Genomic DNA, 12420 nt, shown 5'->3' with positions numbered 1-12420 from the left:
AAACAACTGTGACCGGTGATCGATCCAGCATAAGGTCCGCGACACAATAAGCAAAACGACGAAAGGTGACTAAACTGTTGCACGGTGTGCGGGTTCTGCAAGTAATTTTCACGAGTGGCTGCTTTACTACAATTCAAAATTTGAATGGCATCGTGTTGTAAGGTCCCAGTTGCTAGCGCTAATTAAAAATGCCACGTTGTATCGCAATCTTTTACTACAACAAATGGTTACCAAGTACCAAGCTACTTTCAGCATTTAATCACCAAGCGGTACAACACGTACGTGAGGCTAAAACGTATGGATGTCATGATCTCATTTTTTTTTTTTTTTTTTTTTTTGCAACCGAGTCAGAGGCACTTGATTCTGAGTATCTGCAAATACCAAATTCTGATCTGGTATCTCTGCAATGCATTCAGAAGGGGGGGGGGGGGGGAGCACTTATTGTTTCAATTGTCATGACACCTTTTCATGTGGCTAGAAGTCTATTTAAGGTGTGGGTCAAATCAAGTACACAAATTAAGTCATTTTTATAGTAGAATCAGGGGTACAGCACAAAAATTTGATTTTATTTATCCTGTCTTAAATAAAATCGAAAAATAAAATGGAAAGTGCAGTGACAAAAAAAAATCTTCCTAAATAGTCAATTAATCAGTTTCACGGAATGCAAATAAATAAAAACAAAGAAAGAAATAAAACCACGGTGCTCAGCCCCTCTTCTAAGAGGTAGCTTCAAAAAAAGTCTAATAGTGAACTGAACAGAAATCTCAGTTCCTCTCCAATTTACACATATCCCAAGTACCTGTTGCGCTGGTCCTGCTTTCTAAATGAAGAAAACCTTCCAAACTACAGTCATAAATATCCCCGTCCCGAGATGCCAGCATCACATTGACGCAATTCCCTAATTACAGCGGGCCAACTACAAATAATGCCATAATGAACGGTTTGCCATCTGGCAAAAATTATGCAAAAAATTTGTCTCAGCTGCTTCATGTCTGTTTAACAATGCACATCGCGGTAGCTTTAATGGGCATTTGGGAAATGTTCTCTCATCGTGTGTTGCCTAGAAGCGACAAAATTGAGCAGCGCCCATGTTTTTGTCTGTTCTCACAAAGTTGGAAATGTCCAAAATATTAGCCCGTGACTTCCTACAAATTTAAAGGAAATCCGAACGTTTTAGCATACAAAGAGAAATCGGACCGTGAAACATATTATTCAGGATTATCCTTTCCTGTTCCAACATTGCACAAAGCCAGGCCCAAATGAGAGATTGTGCTGAGTGTGAACTTGACTGCTCTTACAAGAACAAGGAGTCCTGCCCTCAAGCCGATGGAACACCTCTGGAATGAATTAGAGCTCAGACTGAAACGACTGAATGAGAATGAGCAAAATTTCCGTAAGGTCACTCCTAAACCTCGTCAACTTAATGCCGTGAATTTTTGCAACGACAGTATGATTGTCTGAAAAGCTAAAGTGATGCCTCCCAAACGAGTAGCAATCCCAAAAATCGGGAAGAAACGCACTCGGAACAAGTTGGGAGAGGACAGTATGAAAATGTGCTGGGAAGTACACCGCGATATTGTCATATCATAGTCAGATTGATATTGATTCTGCACCTTTATTCCCCATGACCATTTCTTTGCGTCAGAGACGTTTTTACAAAACAGCTGAGACGAGTCCACACGGACTGTATGGAAGTGAATCACACCAAGCAAGATACTCTCCCCGCCCTCCACAAGTCGACCAAAGTGGTGGTTCCCGCCTGCACTTTTTATTGCTTGAGAATGAAATTGAAACCTAACAGTTTGAGGGTAGATGAAACCGATAACTATAATAGTAATGATGTGTTTTTAACATGGCTATCAATTCTTTGACACTTTGTACAACTGTATTCGCTTGAAACTTTCGGCTTGGCTTCGTGACTTGATCTCACTGCCTTGCTAAGACACGCTGGTACACGGCTCTCTCCCAGTGGTGCCCTCAAGACCCACAAGTGCAAAATAAATATGCACCAAAAAAACAAAATACCGTATCATTTTACACCAGTTTGCAATCTGTGCACACTGTGGAAATTATTCAGCCTTTTATTCGTACCACTGTCCAAGAAACCTTTTTCTATCGGGTGAGCTCAGAGGACATGCTGACACAATCGGTTGTTGTTGTTGTAGCTAGACAATCGCACTGTTCAGTCGACTTCTCGTTCCAGGAAGGCAGCCACTTCCTTCGGACGTTTCCACAAGTCCTTTACGGTCAGCGTAGTGGTAGCCGCTGCGCAGTCGTCGTGAGGGCTCTGTCCGCATTTCAGAGATAGTATTGTCGACACCAGCCATATAGTCATTGAGCGTGCGTTCTTCGTCCGGAGCGGAGTTGCGATAGTTTGGATCTTGATTTCGGTTTTGTCCAACTCGGGTGTAGGGTAGCCACCAAGGATGAGTACCGGTTTTTATCCGGCCACCACGTCCTCAACCGCCGTTCGATGGAGCCTACGTAGCCCCTCTCGCTAGGCTGGATATCGCCACCAATTAGGAAGATCATATGGAGCAGCCCGGCCGAGTTAGGCTGCTCCACTGACCAAAAAACAGCCGGACCAGTCGCGATTGCTCGGAGGGTTCGACGGTCGTTGGCCGGGTCGGGTTGGCCCGGGACGGTTCGGGCGCGCTGAACCCATCGTCGTGAAAACCGCTGATACAAATTGGTCTTATATCCATTCATCGCTTTCCACTTATTGCTTCTGGGCAATCCAACGCTGCAGCCGTAGCATCCGCCACTCTGCTGTATGCGTGGAGGTGAAGAGCGAAATCTTGAAACATACTGTACATGATATACAGAAAGTAATAAATCTCTGTTGGCCGTTGGAAAAACAATATGGAAAAAGACCAAATGGAAGACATGGCCACGCATGCAGGCCATACATTTAAATTGTCTAGTTCCGCAGAGTGAGTAAAAACAACACTGCTGAGTTTCATGCAAAGAAGCAACGTTCGCTTGAAAAGCGTCGTGCGTGTGTGAAAGCGAGAGAGAGAGAGACTGAAAAAAGAAAGTGTGCCATTAATCTTTCACACGATTTGGGAAGGCAATCTGTTGGCTATCATGGATGATACACGACGCCCCATAGAATGCGTTGCCTGTTGCATACCAACACACACCTTCACGCGGTCGGATAAACGTTCTCAAACTGGCGTCACACGAGGAAATCAAGGACATCACATGACTGCACGGAGCCACCAACACACGCACTTCGTCACATGCATGCAAGTGTATCCTCCGTCACGGCGTTATCGGAATGAAGCACACTCCATCAACCTCCCGGAGGTAAACATCATCTCTAACTTGGTGCAAGGCCAAATGATGTTTAATAACCATCGCTTTTTTTCATGTTCTCCTCCTCTTCTCCGGCAACACACTCACACACACACGCACATACAAGCCAAAGGCAAGGCATATGTTGCAAGAGAAATCATTCCTCTATTTTCCTGCAGGACTTTTATTCTACACCTACCAAGATAGAAAAGCATTTGAAAAATTCTGATTATAAATTGTAATTATTCATCTCAGATGGCACGCGCAACTCTTTCATCTGACTTTTGTACTCACACGTTTTCTTGTCCGAAGAGGACATTTCTGGGTGTCGGACCTTTTACGTAACGCTTGATAAAAATCACAGATTCATTCATGGAGCTTCACTCACACGTTGACCGTGACTTGTCACGTAAGCTTTGCTTTTCACAATCGCAGTCAGTCTTGCCAATATAATAATTTTGTTGAACTTTGCAACTTTTATAACTGCTCCGCGACAATTTGTGTTGCAAAAGAAAGTTTTACGAATATGTTGGAAATTTTTTACCCCAAAACGTGTGCAAAATATGTCGCTGCGGTCGCATTGCCTCATCTGTGCAACGCTACATAAGAAAAGACTAAGGTCAAGATGGTGTAGTGGGATTTTCAGACAAAGATAAATGCATCAACTGGGCCATGCAGTCTGCAGATTATTTGTTTGTTTTTCTTAGATACGTACAGTGATGCCTCGGTTCTCGACCACAATCCGTTCCAGAAAACGGTTCGAGAAGTGATTTGTTCGAAAACCAAATCAATGTTTCCCATTACAATGAATGGGAAAAGAAATAATGCGTTCCAAGCCTTAAAAAAATTGGTCTTTTTAAAGCATTTTTTAAACTTTTAAACTGCTAATAAATACATGTATAGTTTAAATACTTAAATGATAAAAATATTGAAGAAATATATTCATTTTTTGCTTGAAATGTGTGCTTTAGTAGTAGAGTACGCTAGGCTGGGAGCGCATTGCCGTATCTGTAGCGACTCGCCCCCCCTGGCCTTTTTTTATTAACAAAAAGTGCAGAATAACTTTAAATGAGCAACTTGCCTTCTTTGGAGCCATGATTGGGTGTTAAAGTCCTCGATAAGTAGAAAAACAACAGTCACTACCGGGACACGTCTGTGTACAGAGGCTTTGTTATACAGAATAACAAAAGATCGCTGGTTGCGCCATGCACATTGTCATTTCTGTTTTTGTTTTTTTTTTTCGGGGGGCGTTCGAATAGACAATAACAAAACGCGTCGCGGGTGGGTCAACTGCTTGCAACGCACGCATTATGTTATATCTGGGGGTTTTTTTTCAGGGGTGTGAGAATTCAAAACAAAACACGTCAGGGGTCAGCTGGTCTGACCACACGCAATATGCTATTTCCGGGTTTTGTCTGAGGCGTTCAAGGACCGATTTCGGTTCGAAAACAGAAGCAAAAAAAAAAAAATCTCAAAATTTTCATTTGAAAATGGGGACGTTCTAGAACCGAGGCTTTACTGTATTTAAAAAATGTCATTGATGTTTTTGTTCTTTTTCCCAATATACATATGAAATAAAAAGGTCTTCATTTCACACAAGGAAGCACTTATTTCACAATTTCTGGAATACGAAAAAAAAAAAAGCAATATTACGTGGAAATGCAAACAAAGCTCATTTGTATTGATTGTTACGTTCTAATAGAGAATGGGAAAATGATTCAAATCTGAAATCTTTTTTTTTGGGGGGGGGGGGGGGTCAAATGTGACATTTTATTCTAAATCCATACCACCCTGCAAGGCGGCATGGTGGTGCCTCTCGTTAGTGTTAGCCTCACAGTTCTGAGGTTAAAATTCCGGCCCCCGCCTCTGTGTCTTTGTACAGTGTGGCTTGTGTGGGTTTTCTCCGGGTGCTCCAGTTTCCTCTAAACTGCGAATGGTTGTTTGTTTCTATGTGCTCTGCAATTGGCTGGCAACCATTTACCCATTTTTAACCATTTACCTCTTGCCTGTTGATAGCGGGCAGAGACTCCAGCACTCCCGCGACCCTTGTGAGGATGAGCGTCTCGGAAAATGGATGGATGGATGCACTTTATTTCATGACATAATCTCCATGCCGCTTATGGTTATTGTCTCGGTGTATACAAATGAGGTTGAAAATGATTTCCAAATCATTGCGGTGGATGCCCGCATGGATGTTTTCTGTCTTTATCTGTTACGCAAAATCCCAACTTCATTGGAAGTGTGGTTTGTATATCGGGATATCAAATATTTATACATATTGCACCGCATTACTTGGGTCACTGTCAAAACTGTGTTGGACTTGAGGTCATCGTACTATATAATTGAAACTTCATCGTCCTTCCACGTAGACAAGTGCAGAGGGGGGGAAAAAAAACTTTTTAAAGGGGGCGTGTTTTACGCGAGCTATTCATGCACGCAATTCCAAGGCCTTCATATTAATAAAAAAAAAAAAAAAAAAAAAACTTTTGTTGGTGTTCACTCCTCCCCGCTCGCCACTTACACGGTAAAAACAATTTCAAGCAAACAGAGAATTGCCACTTACGCCGATGTGCTCGCTCTCAGTCGCGAGACGGACAGTAAACACGGAGGAAGAGAAAAAGAGGGCGTGCGGGTTAGAAGGTGAGCCGAGATTACCATCGGTCTTTGTTATTCTGCGTACTGAACTGCTTCTGGAGATGAAAGAGGTTTGACTTGATAATATTGCTGCGCCGTCACGCACGCATGCAATTTCACTGGAAATGTCTTTCAAAAATAAAGCAATAATTAAGCCTGTCTGTTTTCTTCTCTGCTTATCCCCATCGCTCTTATTTTCATTTTTATTTTTGATGTCCTTAACCGATACACTTCTGTGGTCCATCATCTGACTGCAAACATCCATTCCAAATCCCATTCCTGATCTCTTCCTCCTCTCGCGCCCGTCCTCTTCGTCCTCACCCTTCCCACTCGTTTCCTTTGCGCCGCACTCCTTTTTGCTCTCTCTCTCCCTCCTCCGCCTCCATCTGTCTTCTCTCCAGGTCTCTGTCTGGACGTATTGTGGGAGGTGTTTGGTGGTTCTTTACCCTGATCATCATCTCGTCTTACACAGCCAACCTCGCTGCCTTCCTGACCGTGGAGAGGATGGTTTCGCCCATTGAGAGTGCAGAAGACTTGGCCAAACAGACAGAGATAGCCTATGGGACACTGGATTCAGGTTCTACCAAGGAGTTCTTCAGGGTACGGCCTTAATCCCCTTGATCATTTGCATTTAATATTGTGCTTGCAACACCCGATTTGATATGCTATTTCATTGTGTCTTTATGGATCTCGAGAAAGCCTATGACTTGGTATGAGTACCAAGAGAGGAACTGTGGTACTCCATGCGTAGGTCTGGTGTGGCAGAGAAGTATGTTAAAATAGTACAGGACATGTATGATGGCAGCAGAACAATGGTGAGGTGTGCCTTAGGTGTGACAGAAGAATTTAAGGTGGAGGTGGAACTGCATCAGGGATCAGCTCTGAGCCCCTTCCTGTTTGCAGTGGAAATGGACAGGCTGACAGATGAGGTTAGACTGGAATCCCCTTGGAACATGATGTTCGCAGATGATATTGTGATATGCAGTGAAAGCAGGGAGCATGCAGAGGAACAATTACAAAGATGGAGACTTGCACTGGAAAGGAGAGGAATGAAGATTAGCCGAAGTAAAACAGAATATATGTGCGTGAATGAGAAAAGTAGAGGGGGAAGAGTGAGGCCACGGGGAGAAGAGATAGTGAGGGTGGACGACTTCAAATACTTGGGGTCAACAATCCAGAGCAAGGGTGAGTGTGGTCAGGAAGTGAAGAAACGGGTCCAAGCAGGTTGGAACAGCTGGCGGAAGGTGTCTGGTGTTCTATGTGACAGAAGAGTCTCTGCTAGGATGGAGGGCAAAGTTTACAAAACAGTGGTGAGGCCGGCCGTGATGTACGGATTAGAGACGGTGGCCCTGAAGAGACAACAGGAAGCAGAACTGGAGGTGGCAGAAATGAAGATGTTGAGGTTCTCGCTCGGAGTGACCAGGTTGGATAGGATTAGAAATGAGCTCATTCGAGGGACAGCCAAAGCTAGATGTTTTGGAGACAAGATTCGAGAGAGCAGACTTCGATGGCTTGGACATGTTCTGAGGTGAGAGATTGAGGATATCGGTAGAAGGGTGCTAGTACGATGGAGCTGCCAGGCAAAAGGGCGAGAGGAAGACCAAAGAGAAGGTTTATGGATGTGGTGAGGGAAGATATGAGGGGAGTTGGGGTTAGAGAGGAAGATGCAGAAGATGGGCTAAGATGGAAAAAGATGGCACGCTGTGGCGACCCCTAACGGGACAAGCCGAAAGGAAAAGAAGAAGAAGAAGAAGAAGAAGAAATGCATCTTGCATTCAACAGCCACAAATAAGCAACACTGTCGCATAAATTCTCCTCCCTGCCACAATGTATTTTAAAATTGAGTTTTTTCTTCCAGTCATATTAAAAACAGTCCACCAATGGCAGCATGGAAAACTACACGCAATCGTACTCCAAACAAAAGACTTAATTGAAAGAAGACTATTCAACAGGATTATTGGAGAAAGGGTAGAGAAACCAGGTTTCAGACTTTGCACTTTTCATACATACAAAAATAAGAATTCAGCCTCAACTGTGGGCAGGACGACGACAATTGAGTGTGAAAACAGATTTATTCCATTTCAGGTGGGTGGTGAAGAATAAATTGATGGCCTTTTGCAGAACCTCCCGTGGAAAAAAAATACAAACCTTTGTAGAAATGATAGTGAAGTGTTCCTTTCTTAGAACGGCAGGTATTTAAATAGTGGCTAAAGTGTCGATGGCACACTTTGCTTCTTTCTGGGGATCCACAAACTGCTGTGACCTGATTTACCACCGGACTTATCTGTTAAAAAAAAAACATGTATGCCTCGAATTGTGGAGGAAACTGCAAGAAAGTACCAAAAGTGTGGCCGGGATAAAATAAAAAGCCTTTCATTTTCCCAAACTAGCACACCACGGAGGAAGGAACAAGAAGAAACTGACTGATTTCAGCAACAATTACAGCAGCGTGATACAACCAGATAGCGGCATGGATCAGAAAACTCGAGCAAATGGGAAAACAAAATACCGAGCTCTATATCTTGAGGATCCAGCACACGTCTTCATTTTAAAAACATTTCTCTCTTCAAACGTCGTCTGATGAACGAGTGACCAAGACAACTACTTTTTATCCATTTTTAGTTGGTGTAAATGGCCGCCGAAACTATAGAAAGGGAGCAGGAAATCGCAATGTGCCGAGACAACTTTTAACATGAAGTTGTGAAAGCCGCCATCATACCAATATGATCAAGAACTGTTCAAGCTTTACTAAGTGGAGTATTAATAAGCGGGGACAAGTCATGGTAGAGAGTACGCTCTCTATAGAGGCGTGAAGTTAAGTGGCTGAGCCAAGCCCAAGATTAGTTTCACTCATTCACCGCTTAAGGGAAGGCTAACTAACGATTGCAGAGTCTCGAGGGGAAAACCGCTAAATGTGCTCTGTCACATGTAGACACGCTCTTGCAGGAAGACGTATTCCGAAGAGTCTTGCGCTCATTGTGTGTGTTTATACGCCAAATAACAGATTCGAAAGATGCGAGCTGTAGTTGAGGGTGTTGGGTGGCTTCTAGGATGGGGGGGGGGGGGGGACTATCAGAGCAGACAGTTTGTGCTTGTGTGAACAGCTCTGGCATCATCAACATAACGAGCAGGCTGAAATCTGTGGAGGGTGAAAAAGCAATTTACTCCCCCACAGCTGAGGGGGGATTCACCACCACCATTAATTATCTGTGCCGGTTTGTGTGACTACATGTGTGCGTATGAATGAGCGCATCTAAACATATTCATAGAACTATGGGTGCATGTGAATGTACGTGCGCGAGGCCGATCCCCCTCGCCCTCCTCTGAGCGCATTTGTGTATCCGTGGATAATTAAATGTGTTTTTCAAAGTGCGGATGCTTGAAGGTGAATTCCAGCATCCATTTCCTCCTTTACCGCCTCACTCATTGTTCAAGATTATGGAGTCGCATCATATTGTCACACATCTCCCCCCCCCCCCAAAAAAAAAGATGCAGTATATTTGCAAAGTCATCATTGCCGCATCATCTTCAAATAATGTACCAGCGGGGCAAACAATATAATGACATGTAATGAGATCCAATTAGAACACTATCAGAATTTTGGCTACGTTTGGATATTCTTTCATAACCTGATATAATAAACAATGTAAATACCGTATATATACAGTGTATATACTGTATCATGTGGGGGGGGGGACTGATATAATAAAAACGTATTGACTCAGCTTGAAGATGAGGAAGGGAGAAGACGTGTGGGCGTTCAAGAGTTGTTGGCGTGAAGGTTGAGTTTATGATGGACTTTGGAGGGCAGACGAAATCATAAAATGAAAAGGAGGGACGGCAAGGTGAGAGGAGCGGTCTGCCGGCGCTCTCGAATTCGAGGGACATTATTATGGGATAGGTGTCCGTCATGCACGAGCCGCAGGCGCAAACGGGCGCCTTATTGAACGCGGGGGTCAGCAGAGGCGTCTAGTCGAGGGTAACGCTATCAGGGGGAAGATAAGTCGCTCGCGTGACACGACTCCCGCGCTTGCTGGATCCGTGAGGATACACGTGGTCGGGACGCGCAACTGTTGGCAGCATCGTTGGCGATCACTCGAAGCGAGAATGATTGTCCTCCTGTAGGTTGGTCTGGTCATCTGTGGGTCTGCTAACTGAAAAGGTCGATCCTTGATAGTTCTTGATAGTTCTATGTCCTATGTTGCAGTGGCGGCATATGTAGGGGGTTTTGATGGCGGTAAGTGGGACTGTTCATCAGAGCAAGTGTCAATTGACTTTTGTGTTCATGCTGTCAATGTTGGAGTCCTTCAAAACGCCGCTGATAGTTCAACTATATTCCTATTTTAGCCGTAGGATCTTGCAAGTTCCACTGCTATATGCGTTCCAGCTCTCAGCCTCATACAGCTGAATCAGGAGAACTAGAACTAAGAAGTTTGGATCTCAAAAACTCTTCCTCATCATGGCAAAAACCACCACAGAATGCACATCTTGAGCGATTTCTACGTCAATGACAGCAGTTGTGGAGAGAAGAGAGCCACATATTCTTGTGAGTTGCTGTCCACATAGCTCGTGGAGGACTGGAGGGCTGTGTTGGGAGGGGGTTGTGAGAGATTTTTTTTTTTTTTTTTTTTTATGATGAAGTCCCCAGGAGTTGAGAAGCTATGACTAAAGCATCCCTTAAAGTTTTGAAGGTCCGCTTCAGTGCATTTTTATTAGTTAATTGGACCTCCATGATGGAGGATGTGATATGGAAGTAGATGAGCGCCACCAGGATTTGAATTTGAAATTTAAAGTGATCACATTTTCAATATTTGCTACAATTCGCTGTCTGAAATTCAACTGGCTACAATTCGCTGTCTAAAATTCACCATTTGTGCCACCTCGCAGAACACCCAGCCAATCGCAGTTACGCTTTCTTAGTCATGTGACGTCGCATACTAAGAAAGCGTAACTGGATTGGCTGGCTGTTGGGTTGTGACCTGAAGTAACCCTGCCTGGTTGCACAGACGGTGAATTTTAGACAGCGAATTGTAGCCAGTTGAATTGTTAACACTGAAAAGTTACACTGAAATTCAACTATTGAAAATGTGATCACTTTACATTTCAAATTCAAATCCCGGTGGCACTGATCTACTTCCATAATGTGAGCACAAGTGTGGTAACCAATAAATGATGCAACATATGCCTGTACATACACTTGGACAGTCTCATATGAGTCAACAGAAGAGTTACAAAATATATACATATATGTATATATCAATTATTCGCTGCATAAGTGTTGTCAAACTCAAGGACCGGGGGCAAGAACCGGCCCACCACATGATTTTTTTGTGGCCCACGAGGGCAAATCATGTGTGCCAACGTCCATGATTTCCCTAACTTTTCAAATCTGTACAAAAAATTCTAATTCCCATATCATAAATGATAACACTGAGATATTGCAAGCATTTTTGTGTTCCCAAACATCAACAATAGTTGAAAAACCCATTACCCTTGATTTCTGATTCGGAAACTTTTATGGCTTTAGCCATAACGTCCCTCCGATGGAAACCGTAACCACAATGCGGCTCGCGACAAAAATGAGTTTGATACCCTTGCTCTACATGGATTAATTTTTGGTTTGTTTCTGCTTCCCCTCCCCCTCTCCATCTTTTCCCCAGAGGTCCAAAATAGCCGTCTATGAGAAGATGTGGTCCTACATGAAATCGGCCGAGCCGACCGTCTTCACCAAAACCACCGCTGAAGGTGTAGCGAGGGTGCGCAAGTCCAAGGGGAAGTACGCCTTCCTCCTGGAGTCCACCATGAACGAGTACACGGAGCAGCGCAAGCCGTGCGACACCATGAAAGTCGGGGGGAACCTGGACTCCAAAGGATACGGAATCGCGACACCCAAAGGCTCACAGTTAAGGTAGGTGGAGTAATGTGACAATAGGAAACAGTAACAAGAGTGGTACTGTGCTATTGCTGCGATATTCCACCTACCCTGCTGTGCCTTTCATACAAACACTGCTGTCATATTGCTGCCCGGTGAAATCTTCTCAAACAAGAATCTATCAACAATTGATTTTTCTGACGTCGGGGGACACCCTTATAAGTGGATCCCACAAATCAAGAAAATGACAACCTGGAAACCAAAAAAAAAAAAAAAAACATTTTCACCCAGCAGCAATTGGAATGAGGTTTAAATGTGTAGACATCATCATATCTCCTCTTGATCACCTTGCATCCTTTTTTCTTCAGTTTTGTCTCATTGTGCGTTTCTCTTTGTCACTTCTATTTTTGTCATCGTTGTGTCCTGCGTCATTTTTTTTTTTTTATGTTGCTCCTCCATTACACTTGTTTCTTCGCAGGGCCACCTCGCAGGTAACACTGTCCACGTGTCTGCCGTCTTGTTTCTGTGTAACTTCCATGCTATTGCATTATAATGATGATGATGATGATGATGATACTGATGATAATGATGACGTAGAATTAACTGTGAGGAGCGGC

At 43.7% G+C, this 12420-nt stretch overlaps 1 protein-coding gene and 1 long non-coding RNA gene across 4 annotated transcripts in view; one reads left to right on the top strand and one right to left on the bottom strand.

Moving 5' to 3' along the window:
• Window positions 1-12420, bottom strand: part of LOC133504504 (uncharacterized) — a 179173-nt gene that overhangs the window by 148653 nt on the left and 18100 nt on the right. The window contains exon 3 of one of the 2 annotated variants that reach the window (XR_009795996.1): window positions 2081-2769. The exons of the other annotated variant lie outside the window; for it this stretch is intronic. This is a non-coding gene — a long non-coding RNA (uncharacterized LOC133504504). Of the gene's footprint in view, window positions 1-2080; window positions 2770-12420 lie in introns of those variants that run through there. 2 annotated transcript variants of the gene reach the window in all.
• Window positions 1-12420, top strand: part of gria4a (glutamate receptor, ionotropic, AMPA 4a) — a 115624-nt gene that overhangs the window by 91959 nt on the left and 11245 nt on the right. For both annotated transcript variants that reach the window (XM_061826797.1, XM_061826796.1), the window contains exons 14-15: window positions 6333-6531; window positions 11592-11839. In XM_061826797.1, the coding sequence (XP_061682781.1) occupies window positions 6333-6531; window positions 11592-11839 (447 nt within the window). The remainder of the gene's footprint in view (window positions 1-6332; window positions 6532-11591; window positions 11840-12420) is intronic.

This window comes from Syngnathoides biaculeatus, chromosome 8, assembly GCF_019802595.1.
Source record: "Syngnathoides biaculeatus isolate LvHL_M chromosome 8, ASM1980259v1, whole genome shotgun sequence".
Taxonomy (NCBI): Eukaryota; Metazoa; Chordata; class Actinopteri; order Syngnathiformes; family Syngnathidae; genus Syngnathoides; species Syngnathoides biaculeatus.
This window is presented reverse-complemented; position numbering and strand designations above follow the sequence as displayed.